Below are 26,606 nucleotides of genomic sequence, written 5' to 3'. Positions count from 1 at the left end.
CCATTTCGCTGCATATGTTTTGTTTGTTGATACAGCTCTAGCTTGTGAGAGAACATGTCTGCATTCTTGCGAAATATCTAGATTTTGAAACTCCCGCTTGTGAGGTTCCATGCTGACAATTTTAGTGATTGCAGATTCGGATGCAGAATTTGCCCTTCTTTCATGGAGATGAGGTCTTGAAATGTCGGGAGCTGGATTTTTTCGCCCCTCGACAAAAGAAGTAGGTCTGAAAACCACGCCTGTCTCGGCCAGGCTGGTGCTATCAATATGATCCGGCACGGTTCCAGTCTCATCTTGCGCAGTATTCGCGGTATCAACGGGAAGGGAGGGAACGCGTATGCAAACCTTCCTGTCCAATCCATGAGGAATGCATTTCCCTTGGAGCCCTGTTGATGGTATCTGGACGCAAATTGAACGCACTTTGAGTTGTTTTGCGTTGCGAACAAGTCTAATGTGGGAGTGCCCCACCTTTGAAACAAGAAGCGAATCGGAGTGTGGTGTAGTTCCCACTCGTGCGTCGCCTTGGTAGTACGGCTCAGGGCGTCCGCCCGTGTGTTGAGGACTCCCTGAATATGCTGAACCTGAATTGAAATTCCGTTGGTTATGAGCCATTTCCAGATTCTCTGCGCCAATGCCGACAGCTGTTTGGATCTCGTTCCGCCCTGCTTTAGTAGGTAAAACATGGTAGTGGTGCTGTCCGTTTGGATAAGTACTGACGATTGGCGTATTCTGGGAAGAAATGCTTGAAGGCCTAGGAACACCGCTTTGAGCTCCAACATGTTTATGTGCAGCTGAGCTTCCCAGTCTGACCAAAGGCCCTGAATTTCCAGCTCCTGAAGATGCGCACCCCATCCTTTCAGCGAAGCGTCCGTTGTCATCACGAAGTCGTGATCTAGAGGAATGAAGCTCAGCCTTGATCCAAGTTCTTTCGAATCTTCCACCATGACATTGCCACCTTCATATGGCTCGTGATGGTAATGCGATCCTCGAAGGTACCTTTGGCCTGGACCCACTGCTCGTCCAGTTGTTCCTGTAAAGGCCTCATTCGAAGCCGACAGTTTGGTACCAGTGGGATGCAGGATGACATCATCCCCAGCATGGATTTGTATATCCTCACGGAAGTGGACCTTTTTGCTTGAAGTGATGCCGTTAGCCTCATGATCTTTCCCATTCGCTCTTCGGAAGGATAGGCTTTCCCTGCACTGGTGCATATCCATGCCCCCAGGAACTGGATGCCCTTGGCCGGAGTCAGCGAGGATTTCTCTAAGTTGGTCTTCAGGCCCAATCGCTGAAACAGCCGGATGCAGCTCTGAAGAGATGTTGCTGCGTCCCTGAAAGATGGACCTGTCACCAACCAGTCGTCCAGATATGGGTAAATGTAATGCCCTTGCAGTCTTAAATGGGCCGCCACCGGGGCCATGCATTTGGTGAATACCCTCGGGGCTGACTTGAGTCCGAATGGCAGGACCTTGAACTGGAAGTGGCGACTCTCCACGACAAATCTGAGATACTTCCTGTGCTTCCGAAGAATGGGAATATGGAAGTACGCATCCATGAGCTCTAAGGACGCCATGTAGTTGTTTTCTTTTATCAGTAGTAGGATTTCTTGTAACGATAACATTCTGAAGGGTATCTTTTTTATGTATTGATTTAGATCCCTTAAGTCCAATACCTGTCTCCATTTCCGGGTTTGTTTCTTTTTGATGAGGAAGAAATGCGAGTAAAAGCCTCTCCCTCTGAGATGTTGCGGCACTTCCTCTATGGCTCCCTTTTGCAGAAGCGAGAGAACTTCCTTCTGCATTTCCTGGCGATGTTTGTTGAGCCTGAGTACTGGGGGTTGATCCGGAGGTATTTCCACAAATTCCAGAATGTGGCCCCTGCTTATGACATCTAAAACCCATTTGTCCGATGTAATGGACATCCAGTTGGTGTAAAATTGAGACAGATAGTGGTCTTTGTCCGGGATCTGTTGTGTGGGGAGCGCCGGCCTGAAATCATTGACGTCTATTAGACTGCTGAGGTTTCCCCCTGGCGTTAGATTTGCCTCTGGACTGTTGTTGGTAAGAGGAGGTGGAAGACCTGAATTGGTTGTTAGTGTTATACTGTCGATATCCTTGCTGATTATACGGCTGATATCGGTTGGACTGAAAAGAGGATCTTTGATTAAATTGACCTCTTGAACCCCTCTTCCGAAAGGACTGAAACCTTCCTTGCTGAAGAGATCCCAGCGCTCGAGCTGTATCCGTGTCCGACTTTATGCCTTGCAACGCCTCATCGATATGCTTCCCAAATAAGTTTTCACCGTCAAAAGGCATATCAACGATTTTCGCCTGCACCTCTGGACGAAAAGACGTCGCCTTGAGCCAGCCCTGCCTGCGAAGCGAAACCGCTCCAGCCATCTGCCTGAAGGCCATGGACGAGACATCCATGGCGATGTCGATAGATTCGGCAGCAGATTTAGCTCCTTCCTTAAGTATAGCTGCCGCTTCCTCCTTTCTATCCTCTGGGAGTGCAGAAAGTATGGGTGCAATATCAGACCACATTTGCCTGTTGTAGCGTCCAAGCAGTGCCATAGCATTTGCCGCTTTAATGGTAGAGGCAGCCATGACCGCAAACCTCTTACCTGCACCATCCATTCTCCTTCCCTCTTTGTCTGGTGGCACTAGGGAAGTAGCCACCGGGTTCTTAGAATTTCTTTGCGCCGCCTGCGTCACAACTGATTCTGGCCTGGGGTGCCCAATGAGGCAGGCTTTTGTGGACTCTGGAGCTCTGTATTTTTTGTCAATGCGGGGAACTGAAACCGCTATAGACGCAGGTGTTTTCAGAATCTTCAGTCCCTCCTCCCAGATGTGAGGGATAATCGGAATTGAGCGAAGCGACCTCTTGTTATCATCTTTGAAATCATACAAGAAACAATCCGTCTCTTGTACCTCCACATCCAGATTGAATCTTTTGGCCGCCCTTTCCATGAGATCGTGAAAGCCTCCGATATCTTGAGGAGGGGAGGTAGATTTGAGTGGTTCAGGCGATGCAGCCGATGGTAAAACATTCGTCCCATTCCTGCCCCGAAGCATCATGAACGAGTTCTCCTTCTTCGGGCTGCTCATCCTCGTCGGATTCCGTTAGGTCGTCCCTTATAGTAACAACCTGCGGCGATCTCACCCCCTGTTCTTGGGGAGCAGGTGCTTCAGGTGTCTGCGAGGAAGGCGTCTGCCTAGCTGGTTGCGAGGAATTCGCCTCTGGGAAGCGACGGTAGTAGTCGTTTAACATCAACCTAAGATCAGAGACAAGGGTGATGGGTATAGAAATCGTCTCTTGACGTTCCTCCTCCCTTGAGTCCTCATGCTGCTCCTCCTCTTCTTCATCGTAATCACCAGATTCCTGAAATGACTCATATCTGGAAGATTGTGGTCTGTCCTTGAAGGAATAAACCTCCTCCTCATCCGTGTCTTGGCTCTTTATCTGAAGCTGAGAAGGACTGTAGGCGGCACCTGAGGACTCCTCGCCATCTGAGTCCTGTTCTAGCAATGATGACGGCGGCAAAGGCGAAATCTTTGTCCATGAGGTGAACTCTGCAGCTTCACTGATGGTAGATGAACCTCTTGTCGACTGAAAAGACCGGATCGAGATCATGGTCTTCGACTGCGGTGATTTGAATGCTTTTGCGGATGATAGCACGATTTTCGTCGACGGAACCGTCGTCGACGGAACCGTCGTCGACGGAACCATCGTCGACGGAACCATCGTCGACGGAACCATCGTCGACGGAACCATCGTCGACGGGACCTTCGTCGACGGGACCTTCGTCGACGGGACCTTCGTCGACGGGACCTTCGTCGACGGGACCTTCGTCGACGGGACCTTCGTCGACGGGGCCCCCGTCGACATCTTCGACGTCGAACCTGTCGTCGACGGAGTCGTCGTGGTCGTCGTCGACGGCCTTTTCGTCGACAGCGAGATTTTACTTGTCGATGTTGTCAATGTAGACGTCGCAGTCGTCGACGTAGCTTTAGACCTTATCGTCGACGAGGCCATAGTCGTCGACGAAGTTGTCGTCGACGGAGCTGAAGTCTTCACCACAGGCCTTGGAGCAGAAGCCAGCGAGCTGGTAGAAGGTGCAGACCCAGGTTCCTTAAGGCTGGACTGTTTCTCCACAGGAGTAATAGGAAGAGATGAGGTTAATTTCTCCTTAGGCTTACTCCTTTTAGACTCCACTCTCTCCACAGAAACAGAAGCCTTTCTTTTCTTGGGAGTTGAATGAGAAGATTCCCCCTCAGAATCTGAGCCTGATGTGGCCTTCTTTTTCTGAAGCCATAACAGTAGTCTAGCCTCTCTGTCTCTTTTAGTTTTGTCAGAAAATTTTCTACAAAGCTTACAGTCTTTCACCAGGTGTTTAGGGTAGAGACAGTAAAGGCAGTCCTCATGTGGGTCCTCAGAGAAAAGTCTGGCCTTCCCACAGGACCTGCATGGCCTGAACAGCCTCTTTTTAGAGCTGTCAGCCATTATGAGAGAAATAAGTACACACAATACCTCAATCTAGTAGACAGGAAACAAGATTCCAAAGGGTCAAAAGTTCACTCAGGAACAGAAAGAAAACTGAGCAGAGCTCAGGGAGACTCCTTATCACACGAAGGCGGTTGGAAATCTGAGGCAGGAAGCTTCTGCTGGGGAGTGTGAGGGCAGGGCAGCAATGCTGATTGGCTGGCTTTTGGTCCAAACAAAGATATGGTCTGGTTACCAAATAATACAGCCCCTATGGGGATTTTCTATGCAGTTTTTCTTCTCTATGATACTGCTTGGTCATTCTGTTACCGTGAGACTCCCACCATGACGACGGGGAAGATACAAGCATGTGAATCTATGAAAGATGTAATACTGGAGAATCTATTTTACAATATTAGTTTACAACATTATAATAATTCTCACTTTTTTGTTTCTTGTTCTTATGAACTTTAGCTCGTTTGTGTAAAGACTTATATGACCTGTGAAATTATTTTTTTGTCTTGTTCATAATGGTGCACATCTGCTAAAAAAAAATGTGTATTTGGAATGAAATAATCGATTGCAATCATGTGGAACTGTACTTTCTGATGAATAAAAAAAAAAAAAAGTTATCTAATAATCTGCCAGTATCAGTATTGTTAGCTAGTTCTAGATGATAGTTGAAATCACCCAGAATTATCATGGAGTCTGAGTCAACGCAAGATTCCAGATGTGTCATCAGAGCTTGTGAAAAAGCAGCTCTGGGCCCAGGTGGGCGATAAATAAGGAGTCCCTGGAGCTTCCAAATATTATATGCTTTTATAGAAAAATGAAATGCCTCTGCTGGTAGATCTGTCGCAGCTTCAACATACAGTTTAAAAAAATCACGATATACAATTGCTAACCCCCCTCCTTTATTGACCTCTCTGTCCTGGAACATCACAGCATAACCCTGTGGTAATGCAATGTTTCAGTCAGGGCCAGAAGCACGGTCTGTCCAGGTCTCAGTTAAAAAGAGAATGTCAGGCTTGGTATTTTGAATCAGGTCTTCAATCTGATATTTATGTTTGCCTACTGATCGTACATTTATTAACACACACTGCATTTGTTGTATTATAGCTTGCATCTCCCTTTTAGGATATATGGCCTAACTGCAATGCTAACTGTATTAGTTTTATGCATTTTTCTGCTGGTTGTGGCACATATACAGATTGTTAGAGCACAATAGTTAAAATAAACATTTTAAACTATATTCGTGTCTCAGTCATTTCCTATTGTAGACAGGTACGAGTGTGAGCGAAGAGGAGTGTCTTGTTACAGCGATTGCAGAGAGATCTGGAGTGTTGCATTCTGGGGTGTCTAATCATTTGCTTCTTCGAGCGTGTGTAGGAGAGCGAGTGAGACACTATAGCTAGTCGGTCCAGGGCTCGTGGGCACTAAGGTGGTGGGAGGTCCCATATTCCTACGCATAGTTCTGTGTATGTGCAGAACCACTGAAACATGGCGCCACCAACGTTTTGTCTGGTACTTATACATGAGGCCCCTGAGTAGCGCTTGTGCTTGTCCACAATACCATCTCACCAGTTTCGGAGACGCCAGTGGTGCGAGGGCTTAACCTCCTATATTAGAGATTTTTTTTAGGTTTTTTCAACCTTAATATTAAAAGGTTTTGTTTAGTTGTTCTTCACAAGTGTTGCGCTACAGGTTTCCCTTCCATTGCCTATAATGGCACAAGCAATTAACATTGCTGAGCCTAACCGCGCCGCAGTAACTGCTCATTTAACTCGACATGGAGTCTCGGTTGGGAGAGCAGATTTTATATTCGTGGTAGAGGCAGACGCGGCTTTCCAATTTGAAGGTTTTTACTCTTGGGTTAAGTTTCCAGCTGTTGATGGGAACGATAATTTCTTTCATGAATAGGAACACGGGGCAGAGGCTGCCCTGGAGTTGGGGATGAGATTGGTGGGTGTGTTCCCTATTGTCCCACACATGATTCTTGCTAATGTCAAGGGGAAACTGTTAGCTTGCAGGTGAGTCAGCGCCTAGAGGCAGTAGCTGATGTGGATAAACAACGTGTATTGCGAAAGATTATTGCGAATATTTATAAATCATTGGGGTGCAATAATCTGCAAATAAGACCTTTTACTGGAACGAAGAATAAGCCGCCGCCTGAAAAGGAGGGGCGTCCTTTATTTTCTAAAAGGGCTTGGAATAGGAATCAGCGGCAGCCACAGCAGGAGCAAGGTTCACATGCGGGTTCACTCACACCTGATGCTTCTGAACGTAGATGTGATTTGCGAGACCACTCTAAAATTAAAACGCCAGAGGTTTCAAGTTTCTGATCCACGCTCTCCTCGTTACTTCCAGGAATCATCGGATCCACAGTTCGGTGGTGGGGAGCGACCGGATTGCAGACAAGGCAAGACCACTCAGCAACAACGTGATCCATAGCACCAGTTTGATGTAAAAGCCAAACCGGAGGGACAACCTCCTTTCCGAGCCCCGTTTCCGCTTTATCGGCGAAGTGTACCTCAGACGTTGAGAACCACGATCCTCGATTGGAATGACACTCCACGACAGCGCAGCAGCAGTTTCTATAGTGCGGGAGGCACTCCATACTTATCTGGAGGCGAGAGTGACTGATACTTTTATTACAGTGGAAGCACGCGCAAGACACACAACATAGTGGTTTTTCATAGGAGAAGGATGACGAGGAGCAGGAAGGAGAGCGGCCAGGCAGAGGAGGAAGCAGCCACGCAGGTAAGTGCCTTCCTTTTTATTTTTGTATTAATTTGGGAGGGGGGAGGTAGAGGGAGAGTATTTCCCCTGAGTCTTTTTCAAACTGGGTGGAATTATGCGTAGAGGCACTACGCCTGCTACACCCACCCTTGATAACAAGGTACTGTGAGACCTTTTCTGGTCTCACCTGTACTTTTGTTCTGAATGGACTTGATAGTTTAAGAGTTCACTGGAGATCCTCTCCATCAGAGGTGAATCATGCCATTCTAGGTCAGAGTGTGGATCCTTCCCAGGAACCACAGTCTCTAATCACACCTTTCTGCTCAACTCACTGTTCACAAGTTCCAGCCTCTGCCCCCAAATTATGATGAAAAACAGTAATTGCACTTTGTCTGGACTTCTACAGAAGCAGGTCTGGAATTTGGACGATATTCTGCTATTTGCGACCTGCCTTGGAAGAAGAGAAAGCTGCATTGGCAGTTTGTGTAGGTGATTAGCTATGTGACAAGAAAAGTAAGCGCAACGCTTCCCATACTATAACTGCCCTCACAGTCCATCTGGCCAGAACAACTTCACACTAGGTCACAGAGTAGTGTCCGTTGGCTCATGCTCAATGGTTCTGCTTCTGAAAATGTAGCAAAGCCACTATAGTGTACAGTTCTCACGATATTACGGTTTGAAGTCTCAAGTGGGTTCTAAACATACATTTCCGTTTCCTCAATTCTAACTGGCAAAAGAAGAGTCCAGTGAAAGTCCCCAATCAAACTGACAAGCACTGCATTTTCTGCCAGCCTTAGTCAGTGTTCGTTTTGTCATGGAGCTGCCAGGTGCTCATCAATGTAACATTTTTTTTTAATTCTGAAAGCATATTTTTGGGTCTCGGAGCACACATTGTGATAGTAGTCCATGGGGCTGAAGGAAACTACTTTGCATGTGGGTTTTCTCTCTGTATAAGGGTAGAATACAGTAACTCACAGTGACGTTAGCAAGGGGCAGAAGTGGGCTGACCCACGTCTAATACTCTATGCAGTAGAGGGTGAAATAAAAACGCGAATCACAATAACAGATCAAGGAATGAAGAGCCCTGGCTGGAAGATTCTTTAGGTAAGCACAGCAAACATAATTTAGTACAATCAAAAGATTTCATCTAACGTCAGACCTACAAATGCTGACGTGCACAGCTGTTTAAAATCCAGGCCCTTAAAGTTGGATACTTCTATGACAGCTGCTTGGATTGCTTAGTCATTTCCAGCACTAGCAGGTTCACATAGAGACTGCTTTGAGATGCCTAAGGTTCTCCTAAGTGTTCTGCTATGAATTGTGAGCGATCGGATGTCCTTGACAGATTCATAACCATTCAGTCGCAAACTACCTCAGTTGATTAGGTTGAACACAGGCCATTTCGAAACATAGGCATTTATCATTCTGCTGGGGACCTGTTGTCTATTAACTCGGAACTGGGAAAAAAACCATAGCATAACACCAAACACCAGAGGCTTGGTTTTCAGCTCCCTAACAATAAGACATTTGCCATGGGACCGTTTTTGGAGTAAAGTATTTTATAGATTGTTAAGAATATAATTAAGATCAGAACCAAAGCCAAAACGTGTTAATACATTCTAGTTTTTTTTTTGCATTGTGCCTAATTTTAAGTATCCTACAAGTCACTTGTAAATAAAAGACCTATTAATTATAAAGAAATTGCCTTGACTGGACATTCAATCTTCACATGGTCCCAGACTGTATCTATGTTCCGAACCCTATGCCTCTTCTGAAGTAAGTTTTGGCTGCTCCTCCTTGCTATCAAATATGTCAAAAATGCTATGCAGCTTCACTGCTTCAGTGCTGAATGACTTGGGGCACCAGTGCATAATGACAGTGCCTAGCCATTATACTGTCCAGTAACTATCAACTGGCTTGGGACCCAAAGAAAAGGCTTCAGACCAGTTTAAGTGATCATTGTTTTATTATTTCCTAGAAAGTCTTGATAATATTTTCAGGGGTGGGTTATCAAGGACTGCAGGTCTTGATTTATATATATGCATTGCACAATGCCCCAAATGTTTCAACACCCGAAATAAACACAATAAAAAATGCCACAGCCTCTGACAGATAAATACTTTACTTTTAATGGACATATATATTGGAGAAAAAATCCAGAGCGGAATGCCTTCTGTAACAGAGAAGAACTGACAAGAGACTAAAAATCTTCTGTCAAATGCAAGACTCAGGTTGATGTAGATATGGTAAGATTCATCAGAAACATTATGGTATGCATTTGAGTATGCATTTGACTCCAAACAGAATTTTATTTAATTACTGGAAGGTGATGGATGTAATGCTTGAATTAATCTCAGCCACTTGTAATTATATGGAGCAGCATCCTAGTCAATTGTTATTTTGCACACCATGTCACCTCAGTTTGGATCCAGCCGTATGCAAATGAATTGTGCTCCACTGACAGTGCGCCACCTTTTAAGTGGCACACTGTCAGTGCACCGCCTGAGAGCTTTGTTGCCTCCGTGCCCATAATACGGCGTGGACGCAGAGGCAAAGGGATTCCTTCTGAAGACAGCACTGGCACTTTGTGTTCCAGCACTATTGCTATTAAAGAAGGGCCTGCACAAACGTCTGCAGCACCGTCTGTAATATCAAAGTACCCCGAGGCGAGCAAAATGGGTGCAAACGTCTGTTGCGCCCCGCCCCCTTTTACCATACAATCCCAGGTTGGGAAAGATAGTGTGTCTGCACAGGTGGTGCCATGGGCTACAGTGTTCCCTCCTATCACCTGTGCAGTTTACAGTACATGCTAAAGTAAACAAGAAGTGCTGTGCTGGAAGTCCAAGCATTTATATTGGTGACACCGAGCAGCTGTTTCCCATGAGGGGTACAGTTCTGAGGCTTTTACAAGCCTATATAGTGAATACCAAAAATGGATGCAGAGTACAACAGTAGCTCTTAATACTAAAAAGACTGAGAGGTGGGATCACTGTGCATTAAGAATCTTGGATCACTCTATGAAAACTGAACATTAGGTGATGTTAACCTGACCTCTTCACATGGGTTAAAAACACTGGGAGTGATTTTTGATGGCCCTACGAGCCTGGAAGTCCAGCTCAACACACTTACACGCACTTTCAGTTATTACATCTGTTTGTAGCCTTAGTGTCCGAAGACAACTGAGCTATTCTCAGACTACTTTAGAAGTATCACTGTGGGTGTTCCCAACATACTGTGGCCTCAACAGAGAGGAATCCGAGTTATGCATCTTGAGTAGTAGCTAGACTTCCTTGTAACAATTATATCAGTTTGTCTCTACCAAAACACCAAGCATATCCAGTTTAGATCTTTACCTGTGATGTACAGGTCCATATAGTCAGATAACCTTGAACACTCTAAAGCTAGATTTCAGCCTTACATTCCCAATAGTGCACTGCTGTGTTCTATAAAAGTGGATGCATATTCCTAAAATTAGGCTGGCTACTCTAGGCAGAAATCCTTCAAGTACTGGAGGCCAAATGCTGGAAATAAAACTAACTATAACTGTGGAATATATCTGATCTCACACAATTTAAAAGTAGATTAAAAACGGTTTTAATTCAAGCTGCCTTTTAGAGTGGTCATCTGTTACATCAGTCACATGAATGCCTATTTTTTTTGGTATTCAACAAATTTGATAGCTGACATGATATTATAATCACAAAAGAAGGATAACTAAATCGGACAAGTGATTTGGCAGTTATGGGGAGCCATGGGTAATCATGGGGTATAGGGCAGATGGGCAAGCTAGAACATTATGTTCTTATGTTAAGCAGTAAAGAGGGAAAGCAAAACTGGTTGGGAGTAGGAAGCAGAAATGTACAAAAGTGTTAAAATGACTTTGCTGATAGTAGGAGATAGCAGTCTGTAAAAAGCTATACATGTTTTTGTATAAATGCAACTGTTCGAGGTTTTAAATGTATACTCACCACGTGGAGATCATGTAGCCCTCATTGACAGAGCAAACCCTCCACTCAGATGCATCTGTTCTTCGTATTTCTCTGTCCCAGTCAGAGTAGGTTTCAAACAAAGATGTTTTTGGACCACCTCCAGGATCGATACCATTTGTTTTATCAGCTAGAGGGAGAGGAAGTATGCATATATGCCCAGTTACATAATCCTTGTATTGACATCTGTTCCTTTATAATATGTTAGATAAACTCAGTCAAACCTATAATTCAATTCACACAGGTAAACAATCGTTAAAGCGAAATATTTAAAGTTACTTAGGCAAAAGAGGCCTTCTAATTTGCAGTGCATCTCCGATAATCGGTTTTATATACATGCATTTAAATTTGCTAGAAACTAATGTGAACACGTAATTTACCTGGTTTATGGTAAGACTTTCCAACATACTCAAAAGCAAACAGAAGCTGAAGATCTGTAGGCTGGGAATAATGAGCAAGGGCAAGGCAAACCTGAAAAAAGAATAAAATATATATATCTTGAATGTCAGAAACTACTTTCAGGAGCCAATTAAACACGTGTATCTCATCTGAGGAATTAGAATGATATAGATCATAGCTCAGGTCCAATCATTTTGAATTGGGTACACATCTACAAAATACTTTATTCTTGAGCAGGTTTGCTCAAGATATATACAGATATATGTCGAAGCTAGGTTATAGGAGTGTTCAAAGAGACCAGGAGGAATATAGGAGCAACAGAATATTCTAACCTCATTGTGCTGCCTAGGTGCTGTAGGCAGCGGCGGCTCCTCCGCACCCCCCGCCCCAGCTAGCACCCTTAAAAACGTGAAAAATAAAATGGGTTAAAATCCAGTTTTATTATTGTTTTATTTATCTTGTTCTGAGTCTTGGGGGCGGGGCCAGGGAGGTGACAGGCCGGACGTGATAGTCTTGACAAGGATGGGCAAAGGACGCCCATAGGTCAGAAGGAGCAGCTATAGAATGTGTGCCACGGTATCGCAAAGAAATGTTAGAGCAGCTGCCTCGAAAGCAGCTGCATTCACTGATCGCAAGGCTAAGCTTGTAGTAGAGAAAATCAGTTTGCCATATGTGTCTATTTTTTCGATTTGTGATCAGGAAAAGTGATAGGAAAAGCACTCTCTGGCTTCAGCTGTTAAGTAAGAAAGGCCGGGTCACTGGTGCCGGACGATGAAAGAAGCAACCTGCCTATTAACAGTTGAACCTGATCATGGTTTCACAAAGTGCCCAAAAGAGTATTGAGAAGGGCCTCATTAAATGGTAATAGAGACCCTGTGGGAGCCTGACCAGGTTGAAGTACTTGAGTAAATAAATTAGCCTTCATTTCCATAGTGGGGAGCTGTAAATGTAGACCTTCTGCTGCATAAAAACAGCAAAAGAGTTTGGGGGGAGGGAAGGGTGGGGGACACAAGGGCAGTCAGTATCTATGAAAGCGTCCAGCTCACGGGAATCTTGAAGTTCCTCTTACTAGTTTTACTCTTCATTTGGGGAACATAACTGCCCTCCTTCATTTTAGGTATCGAAGTCAGAGTCCATGCCAAAAAAGACTGTGTAAAGTTTGGGCCCTAACATGTGGTAAGGAAGCCAGTAAGTTAATGAATTTGCGTAGCATGGTCTCTCTAAAGACCTGTACTTGCTGCAAAGTCACAAACAGACCTGGAAATTCAGAGTGTATCTGGATCGAATTCAGAATTGATTCCATTAAAGATCAGGAGCGACCCGCTACAGGGTCAAGAAGACTGATTTTCATATAGCTGGGACTGAACTGATGTGGTAACATGAGCTACAGAATGATGATGGATTCAACCCAGATCAGTGACTGGAGGCGAGTGTCTGAAAAGTTTCAGCGCTCCATCTATCATCTCCTTGTGTTTGCTTTGTTCGCCCCAACATGGCAGGGTATGCCCAGACGTGGGTCCCTTGCTTACATTGCCATTGGATTCAAGCTAGCCTGGCTATAGAGGGGTGTTACCCCAAAACTGGTCCCAGGATGCTTGATTCCGGTTCAGGGAAGACCAACTTGGCAGTTCGGACTGGACTGTTCCCATGAGGCACAGGGTCAAGGCTGATTTGCATATAGCTGGGTCTCAACTGAGGTGGCGTAGTGAGCTAAAGAACGATAATGGATTCAACCCAGATCTGTGACTGGAGGTGAGTGTCTGAACCCAGATCTGTGACTGAGGGTGAGTGTCTGGAAAGCTTCAGCGCTATGTCCATCATCTCCTTGTATTTGCTTTACATTTTTGAGCCAGTACATGTAATGTTCAAAGTGAACCTAAGAGCCCAGAATGCAGTGAGCTTTTACCTAAAATCTCAGACTGGCTGAAGGCATAATGCATATTATGTGAGTCCACATGGCAAATATTCTGTGGTGGATCTTAGCATAGGTACCTGTGTGTGGCAACTTTAGTACACAATCCGAGCTAGAGCTTTTAGCAGGAGGAAAAGGTGCATGCACCGTTCTGACTTACTAAGCAATTTGTAAAACTCTTTACACTGTTGCAGACAGCTGCAGCGATCACTGAAGACACTTATTGCAGGCAATAATGTTCTGAGTTCAAAGGCAGAGATCATCTCTTTAAAGACTTGTGTAATGAGGCTACAGTTATTTTCAATGCATCGCAATTGTTGAATCCGACTTTGTAAACCGACAGAGGGCTCCGGAGACCACAGTGGTAAATTGCTTGTTTCTCTAAATTCTTCAATGAATCACCTAAATTGGTTGAATAAAAATAAAAACACAGTGGCATAAAGATGGGCCTCACCCTCTTGCTGAACACTTGTTCTAAGTAGATTACTAACTGCAGTGGTCGAATGGTTACTGCGTACGACTGACCAGAAACAGCTGCCAGCAGTTCTTCACTAATGCTTCTTTCCACAATGGCTGACTAACAGCAATAAGGGCCCGATTCACAAAAAATGTACTGAAACTTACTCATAAGTAAGTCAAGAGTAATACAGGAGTAAATCACACCCACTCTCACTAATCTCTAATTCGGGCCCTTCCTATGCAGCATGGCACAGCTCATGCATCAAAACTTCAATGCAGCTTTCACAAGCAGAAGCACTACACTATTGCCTTAAGCAACTACAGCTTGTTAGCCAATGTGTTCTGGAAAATGTGGTGTTAAACACACTCTATTATTTAAGATTTCATGGGGTAGAAACCCCTCCACACGCCTACAAGACTTGGGATTACTCAGTGCAGTTCGAAATAGGTATGGCAGAAATGGTGCACTGAACACGGATTTCTTCGTTAGGGCTTTGTCTACGGCTTTTTTTAGCTTTTCAGAAACCTACCTCTACAAGAGAGACTGTTTGCAATATTTTTATGATTGCTTCACTGCTTTTTTAAATAAATTTTAGAGAGCACAGCAGTGAGTGCCCCGAAAGATTGGCTGTCAACGCCTTTTATGTTTTGTATCAATTTATCGGTTATGGTCTGACTAATTTGTATGTGACAGAGGTTGCATACTACAGATTATGTGCATGTCAGTCACCATCACTTCTGATCTGAGCTTTCAGGCACCGAAAGACAAAAGTTCTACACAGGATGCTCAATACGCCATTTTTTTTTTAGACAAAATGCATTTATAGACAATCAAACCTAGGTCAAAAATTCAGCTACAATTACGCTAGTAATGTACAATAATGATACCATGCTTATTAAATGTACCTCATATAAAAAAGGAGATTTTCGCACAACTGGGTCATATCAAAGACTCAATGGCACAAAATAAGCTTTAGAAAGGAAAACGAGCCTTTATGTACCCAACAAATGCCAGTGAATAGTCCCTGTTCGAACTCCAAGCTGGCAGGTTTGAACAAGTTCTAATGTGATGCCTTTGCCAGAGAGAAGTGTTCACCATTTCCAGAAAGCGTACATGAATGCCAGATGCCTAGGCTTGAACAACTTGTTTATGGCCCTTTCACTATAAACAAAAACAAGTTTCACTCTGTCCCCAAAAGCATTCCAAAAACCCCACCCAAGCAAAATCGGATATTCTAGAATTGCAAGTACTGCAAGTGCTCCAACACTAAATGGCCGAAGAAACTTTCTCAAAACCAGTTTCACAGTGAAATGAATTCCAATGGAATAAATAGCTCTTCGCGCTATGGCAGCCGTCGGTTTTTACAAATAAACATATGCAATATTAATATGTATCAAATATAGCTAATTACTCCCATTCGTGCCCCTCAATACAAGTTCCCTTCACTCATGCCAAGTATATTCGCAAAATCTGATTTCTCATTAGGCAACCATGATATGTGCCTATCTTACCCTGCTAACCTGGGTCTTTTATCCCTGTAATACGAATGCTTTTATCACATATCTCTGCAGTAATTTACTGATCTAATGCATCTCACGATGTATGTGCCTGAATGTTGCTTGCTCTATATAAATCATCAAAATTAAAAATAAAAAAAATCACACGGAAAACACTTGGATGTTATATAGCCTTGGTCAACACTGTTCCTTTATTAGGAAGCCAAGTGATACGTGGAAAGCTGTCCTGAATTACCGAAGCATTTCTTTCATGCACTATTATATTTGCAGTTAATATATTTTATAATTCTGCACCGAGAACTCGAGTATTTTAAAGTCTATATTTCATTATGCCTTGTATGTAAGATCCTTTGGAACCGACAGTTTTAAACCTTTTTTTTTGTATACATATTTCTTTTACCAACACAGCGTACGTGGGGGAAATGGTGTGGCTGCAAACTCGCTGCTTGTTCAAATCTCTTTTAAAGAAACAATCGCCACAAAAGCACATCAGCAAAAGAAAAGGGCTAAAGAACCCGGCGTCTGGTTATAAAGCAAGGTCGTTTGACTCAACAGGAACCAATCTGCCTGTTATGTCACACGTGGATTTGCTTACTTCAGTAAATTAATCAATATTAACTTTATTACATTTTAACTTTACACACTGCAAACAGACATTTCAACAGGTCCCGTAAGGACGGCAACTATGTATACAACAGTAGCAACAAATGGCAAAGGCAAGCTGAATTCACTTGTAAGGACAATAGATGATCGGCAATTTAGTTCTCCAAATGTACAATTTTTTTTAACTTTCAGTGATAAACAGAAAGGAGAAAGCACACTCAATCACCCTTCCCAAACACCAACAAGCATTTACAATACAATGGTCTCGCCTTTGCAAAAGTTAGAGCTATTGGCATTGTAAATGACAACATTTTTATTTATGTGTTGGTTTCGAAAATGGACAAATAAATGGCATTGTCATTTACAATGCCAATAGCTTAATCTCTCGCAAATGTGAGACCTATTGCATTTGCAATGCAATAGGTCGTGTATTTATGCGAGTTTGAGCTATTGACATTGCAAATAACAATGCGCTTTATTTAGGTTTCAAAAACCAAAACATAAATAAAATGTCTCTCACACTGCTGTCTCTCCCACACTGCTGTCCCTATTGATGTATTTTCATTGCATAGTCCTAAATAACAACACATGCATGAAAAGGAATACGGTGTTTTCAAGTGCAAAAAAAAACCTATTGTCTTTTAATTTGCAAATGTCCTTGATGTTTTAAGTGTAATAAATGAAAGGACATGCAAGTAAAAGGAGTGTTGTGGCAAACAGGGGTGTGTATTTTAATGTCCGGGTCACTGTCACTTAAGCTCTTATGTTCCCGGGGCTTTTGACATGCTGTCGTCTCCTTAACCGAATGCCAAGAAACAGTGGTCTGGAATCTATTGAACAGTACAAAATTAAATGCTGAAAATAAGACTAAACACCCCAACATCTTAAACCCGACGTTGTCTCTCCCAACGCAATGTTTCTCGTTTCGTCAGTATTAGAAGGATAGCATCAGTGTTGACTCCAACGGGATCTTACCCAGGTTACACGCGAAGATCTGTGCAGATGGCACACAATAACCTTTCTTACTAGGTTATCCCTATTACTGCTGTCAAATTAAATTGGACATCCTGTTCACTTAGATGCGGTTGCTGCAGCTTCACAATCTAACAAACGGCCAATCTGAGTGCGACTCGGTGTGAGCCGGGGCCTCCATGTTAATACACAGACAGGGCACATACACCACTCTCAGTGACCGCCGGTGCGTGCAGGTAAGAAGGGGGGTGGGGGCTAGGCCCCTGACACTCTAAAAACAAATCTACACTCTACCAACGATGCGTAACCAACATTGCTGTTTACTCTAGCACCATGAAAGCGTGAGGGGCAGAAAAGCGCTATAAAAAGCCAATATAGTAGATAGGGAAATGGATGAGCATATGAATTTGCCCTGAGTACCATCCAGTTATTTGAATTGAAATTTAGAAGTGCAGATACTCACTAGTTGGAGTACATTTGCTCCTGAGAAGTGCTGGTACTCTCGCACTGAATGTATTGGAGTAGTGCTGAGAAGTACAGGTACTCCGGACCGGACAGTACCTGCCCATTTAAAGCACTTGTGCTACCCCTGTTCGTTATACAGTTTCGGTGCCTCTCTCCCGTCACAGGCCCTAGCTGCCCCTGCAAATTGTATTTGAATATCACAAAAGAAGGCCTTCTTTGCTTTTGAGATATTAAATATTGCCAATGAGGCAGCCACTAGGTGCTGTCATATGCTTCAGTTTTCAAGACACGTGTTTCGGAACAGTGTTTCTATTGCAGACACATCTTTACATTATCCAATAAGGCAAAGTCGAGAGTTGACCGAAAACCAAACAAATTTCATCTGTTCAAGCAGAGACCTTTTAAGGCATGGGCAAAGTGAGCATTTGCCCAGGGCCCCCACCTCCCGAGGGCCCCACAGGGGAAGTGAACGTTCAGTCCATTTGATTTATTTCTATTATTGTCTATTTCACTATGTAAACCACTCTCCCGCTGTCTGTCTGCACCTCCTCCTCTGCTCTCTCTCTAGTGTCATATAAGCAGTGCTTAATTTGTAAAAAAAAAAAAAGTGCAGGTGCTGGAAATTTTGCCAAGGAAGCCACAGCTCACTTCTTCCTCCAGTGGGCCCCACTTTCAACACTCTCACTGCCTCAGTCTCTATCTTCTAACCTTGATCTGTTGTCTGTCCACTTCGTCTTTGCTCTAAGAGTCTATCCTCTCACCTCTCTATTTGTTTTCTATCATCTTTGTCACACCTGGTGTGTTACCTTATTCCCTGCGTTTCTGATTTGCCCTCTATTCATTCTACCCCTGCCCTTTTTCCTCTTCACTTTTATCCATGCTCTGCTCTCGCTCCCCCTGTATCTTGGCTCTTTACGATCACTCTTCTAGCAGTGATTAGCTGTGTCTCCGTTTTATCATTTCTCTGCTTTTTTTTGTCTCCTGTCCTCTACATCCTTTCATTCTGTATTCTCTCTTCTTAATGCTCTCTTCTTCACATCATGGCTGCTTTCTCCTTGTATCCGATTTGCTCTCCTTTTCTTCTACTTCGCTCCGTCTTATCTCTCTCCTCTCCTGTTGTTTCTTTCTCCTCTTTACTCCAGCTCTCTCTCTTATCTATAACACTGCTGCTGCCTGTGACCCTGTCATCAACCTATACATGTCCCTGCTATTTTGAACTCTGTGTTTGCCTGTTGTCTTTCCTAAAGATGAGGAAGAGGACGTGTTTATACTTTCTTACCTACACCGAGTGCAAAAACAAAATGTACACCAAATGAAAATGCTTTTTTGCATATATTAATCAGTGCATTATAACTGGGTTATTTGCAGAACAGGCAGCTTCTCGAGCACAGCAGGTGATGTCACTACTAGTGCTGCCTGTAATTAGTAGGTCCAGGGATGGCAACGCCATTGGCATTCACTTCTCAGCTTGCTGTGACCCTGCCTGCTACAGCACAGGCATTGTCCCCAGCCATAATGATGCTAATGCCGGTAAGTATGGATGTGGTGCCTACTGGAATCACGCACGCTCAGGAATTACCATGCTGGGGTGCAGCGCACAGATTCTACAGGTGACACCATGGCGCACAAAAGTTGTATTGGGCCACAGCCACATCGAGCACGTTGAGGATAGCAGCAATGCAGGGCAGCAGGATATGCTACTCTGGCTACACAGCAAGTGAAAAGTCCACACTTACTTTAGTTTATTTTTCCTCAAGAGCCCTCACTCCCAAGTTCTAAATGCGCTCGCACAGCTTCCTTGCCTCAACTCAGTCTTGAGCCAGCCCCCAGCTACAATTATCCAATGGGAGGCTTAGGTTCAGGCAGTGGCAGGTTGTGTGGAGTAATTTTTGTTGAGTAGACCATATACCCTGCATGGTGTGATGCAATAGATGAGCTCCCCAGCCGAGAGCAATGCGTCCGCTGTTATGACAATCCATGGAACTGGCTATATGAACGGTCGCCCTCCGGAAAGGTTTTTGGTGTTCCACCACTGCAGAGAGCGATGAGTGCGACCGTCTACCAACATCAGATCTGTTAGCTGACCTTAAGCCTAGTTCCATTGCCGTGCTAGGCACTCTTGTAGAGGACGCAACTGGAGTCTTGCGTGCGGCACTATGAATATGCAAGAGACCGTCATACCTATGAGCTGCATGAACACTCGAGCTGGAAGAGGGTGAATAGGCAGGAATTTTGTTATTAGGGTTTTCATGCTTGCTATCCTGGCCGGACTGGGATAAGCGAATGCTTTTGAGGTGCCTATTGTGGCACCTAGGTATTGTTGTATGTGGGACGGTTGCAGATGAGACTTTTCTTGATTTACTGTGAACCCCAAGTTGGTGAGTAGTTGAATAGTGGCATGAGTGTGTTGTACACACTGACTGTATGAGCTGGCTTTTATTTGCCAGTCGTCAAGATATGGAAAGACGTGAATGTGTTGTCTTCTGAGATGAGCTGCAACTACCGCCAGGCACTTGGTGAATACTCGAGGTGCTGTGGTGACTCCAAATGGGAGTACTTTGAATTGGTAGTGTTGACCTTCCACTATAAACCTGAGGTATCTCCTGTGCGATGCGTGAATGGGAATATGAAAGTAGGCGTCTTTGAGATCTGAAGTGGCAAGGAAGTCCCCTTGTGAAAGAAGAGGAACTACCTGTTGCAGTGTGACCATATTGAAATGGTCTGATTCTATGTACAGGTTTAGGGGTCACAGATCTAGAATAGGTCTTAGAGAGCCGTCCTTTTTTGGAATGAGAAAATACAGAGAGTAAACTCCTGTGTTTTGTTGGTGCAGGGGAACTGGTTCTATTGCACCCTTCTGCAGGAGTAAGATGACTTCCTGCTTGAGCAGCGTTAGATGTTCTAACTGTATTGGACGCTGTCTGGGTGGTATGGTGGGGGGTGGAGGGAGAGGTAAGTTCTAGACAGTAACCTGACTGAACGATTTGTCTCACCCACCTGTTTATGGGGATGTTGTTCCAGACAGGAAGGAAATGCTGTATTCTTTCCCCGACCGGAGAGGAATGGTCTGGGGGAGCAGAGGGAAGTCATTGGGTAAGTGTGGAGGCAGATCTGGTATTATTGATCTTGCCTCTACCTTTGTTATTGTTGCCTCTGTACCCGCCTCTCTGGTAACCTCTGGTGAATGTAGACTGGGTGGGAGCTGTAAGAGGTGGAGGGGTTGTCAGAGGAGTATCCTCAGGAGGTGCCTTTGTAGAAGGAGTGACAAAAGGAACGTCTGGGAGCTTGCTATTGCAATGCTCCCATGGATTTGGCTGTGTCTGTGTCCTTTTTTTCTAGTGATGAATCGACGTTAGGCCGCAATAAGTGTTCCTGATCTAATGGTTTGTTTAGAATAGAAGTTTGTACTTCTGGTTTACACCCACAAATGCGTAGCCAAGCAGGTCTACGCAGAAGGACACTTGTGTTGACTGCTCTAGAAGCGGTGTCTGCGGCGTCCAGAGCACAGCGAATATAAGTGTTAGAAATTATTTTTCCCTCATGTATAAGGTCATTGGCCCTGTTTTTATATTTGTCTGGAAGGTGCTGTAATATGGTCTCTAACTCCTCGTAATGTGCCCTAACGTACGTGGCTAACAAAGCTTGAGTGTTGGCAATAAGCCATATGTTAGCAGCTTGGGGCGCTGTTCTTTTGCCAGAGGCGTCCAAGAATATGGACTCTTTATCAGGGGGTGGAGCATCACCTGCATTGGAGACTACTAGTGAATCTGAGGGTACGGGGCATTTAATATAAGCTGGATCCACAGGGGCAGCTTTGTATTTCTTCTCAATCATGGAGTTGATAACTCTAGCCCGAACAGGATCTTTAAAAACTTCGGGTGCATGTTTGATGACCCCTTTTAGCATAGGCAAGGTAGAGTTGGTCCTTTGTGATGTGTCAAAAGTGTCCATTTGGAAATCTTCTTCCACTGGGTCTGCATGTAAGTTAACCCCATGGTATTCTGCAGCTCTGTATAGCAGCTGATTAAATGCTGTTGTGTCCTCTGGAGGTGAAGGTCTAGAGGGGTATACATCCTCCTGTGGAACATTAGGGACATCTGGAGTGTTGTAATCGTCCCAGGGGTCAGTGGAAGAAGGTAGACTAAGGTCTCCTAGTGGCGCTCCCCCTGCACCCTCCCCTGTGTAATTCGAACTATCATCATCATCCCTTAGTGGGGTGGATGGTGTAGAAGAGTGGTGTGGTGGAGGAGAGTGGTGTGGTGGAGGAGAAGGTGGAGGAGGAGGAGGAGGTGATGGAGAAGGAATTCTAAGTGGAGATGTGGCAATATTTTTTGGAGGTGGAGCTGGTGCAGGCGTATCCAATGGGCTCTTCTTTGAGCTTAGGATGAGCTGACCAGTTCTAGGGTCTTTTATGAAAGTCTTTTGTTTAGGATCTGGCATAAAAAGCTCTTCTGATGGAGGCTGATCTTTCGGCGCAGATTTTTTTAGGTTCCGCTGCTTTACGGCGCACCAGCTCTGGAACGGTTTTGTCTTTTGGCATGGAGCCGTGAGGTTTTACAGTCTCTGTATGTGGAACCAGTGTTTTCTTGGGTTCCGGAGTATTTTTCGGATACAAAGTTTTTGTCTCCGAGTGTTTTTTTCTGAGTCAGTGTTTGGTGGTTGGTGGCTTCGATGCAGAGTGCTTCGATGTGGAGGCAGTGTTCAGCGCGGAGGAGGAGGATGTTTTCTTTTTCGGTGCCGATGAGTGAGTTTTCGTATGGCAGGCTGACTCGAGCCCGAGTGGCCTGAAGGCTTAATAGGCTTCTTTGCCGAGGGCGGGGCATGGGAAGCAGACTCTCGGTGTGCACATGGGCCCGCAGGTGAAGGTGTGACCGAAGCCTTTTTGGATGGTGTATGGAGGAGGTCGGGGTCGACTCCTCTACTTGCGACCCGCTGCGCCGGAGTGAGGTCTTTGATGTCGGAGTCCTCGGCTTCAGAGGCGCTGTGTTCTTCGACCCGCTCCGGTTCTGGAACGTTGGCGCCCTCTTGGAAGATGTCGTCGGGAATGGATGTTGACGAGCGAGCCATTGTTCTTCGACCTCGACGATCTCGAATGGTCTTCTTGGAGCGGAAAGAGGCACAACATGCAGTCTCTGGCCTCGTGCTCCGGTGAAAGGCAGAGGTTACACACCTCATGCAGATCGGTGTGGGGAAACTTCGACTCACATCGAGGACACTTTTTGAATGGAGTCCTTTCAATGAGCCAGATGCTCAGGCCCAGGTATGCCCGAAGGCCCTTGGCAACAATCGGAATCGAGGACTTCGATGTTGGAGAGATGCGCGACGACTAGGATTCTTGATCGAAAACAATACCGTAGAAGGATGAAGGGTGATGGATTGCACGTCGAAAGTTGTATCGGTAACAGCACCGAACGGGAGCGCAATAAACACATCCGAGCCCGATGGCGGAAAAAAACAATCTGAAGATGGAGCTGATGCCCATGCGCACTATCATCCAAAGGAGGAGTCACCTATCTCGTGACTTCCAAAGACTTCTCCAAGACAAAAACAAGTGCAAACATCCAGGCCCAACACCAGATGGCGATCTATGCATATTGTGTGATCTGCAGCTCATATGCCTCGAACAGAGGTTATATAAAGAAAATCCACAAAGAGTGTTGGTTACTTTGGGGGAACTGTAATTGAGGCGCTGTGAACATCCTCCTGGCAGACTTGATTGGAGATGAAGACAAAAGAACTACTCCACACTGTGACTTTACACTCACAACAAACAATTTGAAATCTTGAATTTTTATCCGTTTCCTTTAATTGAAGTACATCAACAGAGAAATTAGTGCCAACTTTAGATGCTGGAAAACCAAGGCACCAGCTTCACACAGCATACTTGATTTAGGTGAAGTAAAGTTACAGGGGAAACAGATGAACTGAATATGCTACTTACCAGTATGCATCTGTTCTTGGCATGTAGGGCTGCTAACATTCATATCTTAGCATTAGATCGCCGCCTAGTGTTGGGCTCGGATGATTGCACATTGTTGTCCTGGAAGAGTCTTCGAAGTATCCTGAGATAGGTGGCTCCTCCCCTGGACTACAGTGCGCATGGGCATCGGCTCCATCCCCAGATTGTTTTTCGCCATTGTGGCAGGAGATGGAGTGAAAGTGTAAAGGGTGTCCATGCTAATGAATAAATACAATAGTATATCTGCAGCTGCGACAGGCACCGGGGAGGAGGGCGGGCGATATGAATGTTAGCAGCCCTACATGCCAAGAACAGATGCATACTGGTAAGTAGCATATTCAGTTCGAGGCATGTGGGCTGCTAAATTCATATCTTAGCATAGAATACATAGCAGTCCCTCCATCAGCGGCGGTTGCCCGTGCCAGCTGCAGAAACCTGAAAAAGTGTCTTGAGAACAGCCTGTCCTACAGCTGCTTGCTGCTTGGAATGCACATCAACACAGTAGTGTTTTGTGAAGGTATGTGGTGTGACCCACGTGGCTGCTCTGCAAATATCCTCTAAAGGAATGTTCCCTAGGAAAGCCATGGATGCCCCCAGTTTGCGTGTGGAGTGCGCTCTGGGGGGTATTGTTAAAGTGCGCTTGGCTTTCTGATAACATATCTGGATGCACTTAACAATCCACCTGGCTATCCCTGCTTTAGAAATTGGGTTGCCTTTGTGTTGTGGTGCGAAGGCAACAAAGAGTTGTTTTGTCTTTCTAAAGGGTTGTGTTCTGTCTATGTAGTACATCAACGCCCTCCGTACATCTAAGGTATGAAGCATTCTTTCCGCCACCGTTTGCGGGTTTTGAAAGAATGCTGGTAAGTCGATAGTCTGGTTAAGATGAAACTGTGACACCACCTTAGGAAGGAATTTAGGGTTAGTGCGTAGCACTACCCTATTTGGGTGAATTTGAATGAACGGCTCTTGTATGGTGAGCGCTTGCAGCTCACTGACACGCCTCAGAGACGTAATAGCTATCAGAAAGGCCACTTTCCACGTAAGGAATTGGAGCTCACACGAGTGCAGTGGCTCAAATGGTGGCCCCATCAGTCTGGTGAGAACGACGTTGAGGTTCCACACCGGAGCTGGTGGCGTTCTTGGGGGAATGACTCTCTTCAGACCTTCAAGGAAGGCTTTAATGGCGGGCACTCTGAAGACAGAGAGGTGCTGCCTGTTCTGAAGATAAGCCGCTATGGCTGAGAGATGTATCCTAATGGAAGTGTACGCCAGATTGCACTTGTAGAGATGTAACAGATAGCAGATGATGTTGGGAATAGATGCATCTAGTGGGTTGATGTCATTGGACGTACAGTAGATGACAAAACGCTTCCACTTAGCAGCATAGCATGCTCTAGTAGTTGGTTTCCTCGCCTCCTTGATGATACTCATGCATTCTGGAGGTAGGTTAAGGTATCCAAACTCTAGGACTTCAGGAGCCAGATCGCCAGGTTGAGCTGTCGTGGATCTGGATGCTGAATGTCTCCATGGTTCTGCGTCAAAAGGCTGGGCGTGAGGCGCAGTCTTTGATGCGGCACCACTGAGAGTTCGAGGAACGTGGTGTACCAAGCTTGTCGTGCCCACGTTGGAGCAACCAGGACGAGAGTCATGGAGTGCTGCCTTAGCTTTCTTGCGACCAGCGGTATTAGAGGGGCTGGCGGAAAAGCGTATGCAAATTTGCCTGACCAGTTCATCCATATCGCATTCCCCTGCGACTGTGGGTGAGGGAACCTGGCGGCAAAGAGTCGGCATTTTGCGTTCTCCTTTGTTGCGAACAGGTCTATCTCCGGATGACCCCACTGCTGGAAGAACGGGTGGAGAACCGAAGGGTGTATCTCCCACTCGTGCATCTGATGGCTGTATCTGCTGAGCAGATCCGCCATCTGATTGTCCTTGCCCGGGAGGTGTTCTGCCATGAGGAAAATGTTCCTCTGAATGGCCCACTTCCACATGCTCTGAGCCAGATGAGACAGCTGTGGCGAGTGGGTGCCCCCCTGTTTCTGAATGTAGTACATCGCGGTCATGTTGTCCGTCCGGACTAGCACGACCTTGTTGCTCAGATGTACAATGAAGGACTTGAGCGCCATGAAGATTGCCATCAGTTCCAGATAGTTGATGTGCATCTTCTGTTGCTGCGTCGTCCATAGTCCCTGCACTGTGTAAGTGAGCACATGTGCTCCCCAGCCCTGGAGAGATGCGTCCGTCGTCAGGACAATCTGCGGCACGGGCTCGTGGAACAGTCGGCCCTTGCAAAGGTTGTGTGGAGTCCACCAATGCAGAGAGTCGTATGCCCGACTGGTAACCAACACTAGGTCTGTCAATTGCCCACGAGCCTGTGTCCACTGATTCGCTAAGCACTCCTGGAGCGGGCGCATATGTAACCGTGCGTGAGGGACTATGAAGATGCAGGAGGCCATCATGCCGATCAACTGCATGAACACTCTCGCTGGCAGGGAGTGTCTTGGTCGGAATCGTTGGATCAGTGACTGAATGCTGTCGATTCTGACTTGGTTTGGCTGAGCCATGGCTGTCAGGGTGTTGATCGTAGCACCCAGGAACTGCCGGACATGTGCCGGCTGAAGATGCGATTTTGGGTAATTTAGGGAGAAACCCAGATCGTGAAGAAGGTGAATTGTAGTCGACACGTCTGCGGCGCACTGTTGCTCTGACTTGGCTTGTACGAGCCAGTCGTCTAGGTAGGGGTAGACATGGATATTCTGCCTCCTGAGGTGCGCCGCCACTGTCGCTAGACACTTGGTGAACACCCTCGGGGCCGTAGTGACTCCGAAGGGTAGGACTTTGAACTGGTAGTGCCTGCCTTGAATAGTGAACCTGAGGTATTTCCTGTGTGACGGGTGTAGTGGAATGTGGAAATAAGCATCCTTGAGATCTAAGGTCGCTAAGAAGTCTCCCTGGTTTAGCAAGGGAAGAATCTGCTGTAGTGTAAGCATATGGAAATGCTCTGACAGTATGTACAGGTTGAGGGGACGTAGATCGAGAATGGGCCTGAGAGAACCGTCCTTCTTTGGAATAAGGAAGTACAGGGAATATACCCCTGTGCCTTCCTCCCCCA

The 26,606-nt window shown here is 45.4% G+C and overlaps 1 protein-coding gene across 1 annotated transcript in view; it reads right to left on the bottom strand.

Annotated features, from left to right (window-relative positions):
* Positions 1–26,606, bottom strand: part of MTMR10 (myotubularin related protein 10) — a 434,430-nt gene that overhangs the window by 208,867 nt on the left and 198,957 nt on the right. The window contains exons 6-7 of the mRNA XM_078684918.1: positions 11,588–11,678; positions 11,190–11,337 (exon numbers count right to left, since the gene is read on the bottom strand). Of these exons, the coding sequence (XP_078541044.1) occupies positions 11,190–11,337; positions 11,588–11,678 (239 nt within the window). The remainder of the gene's footprint in view (positions 1–11,189; positions 11,338–11,587; positions 11,679–26,606) is intronic.

Source organism: Lissotriton helveticus, chromosome 3_2, assembly GCF_964261635.1.
Source record: "Lissotriton helveticus chromosome 3_2, aLisHel1.1, whole genome shotgun sequence".
In the NCBI taxonomy this organism is placed as follows: domain Eukaryota; kingdom Metazoa; phylum Chordata; class Amphibia; order Caudata; family Salamandridae; genus Lissotriton; species Lissotriton helveticus.
This window is presented reverse-complemented; position numbering and strand designations above follow the sequence as displayed.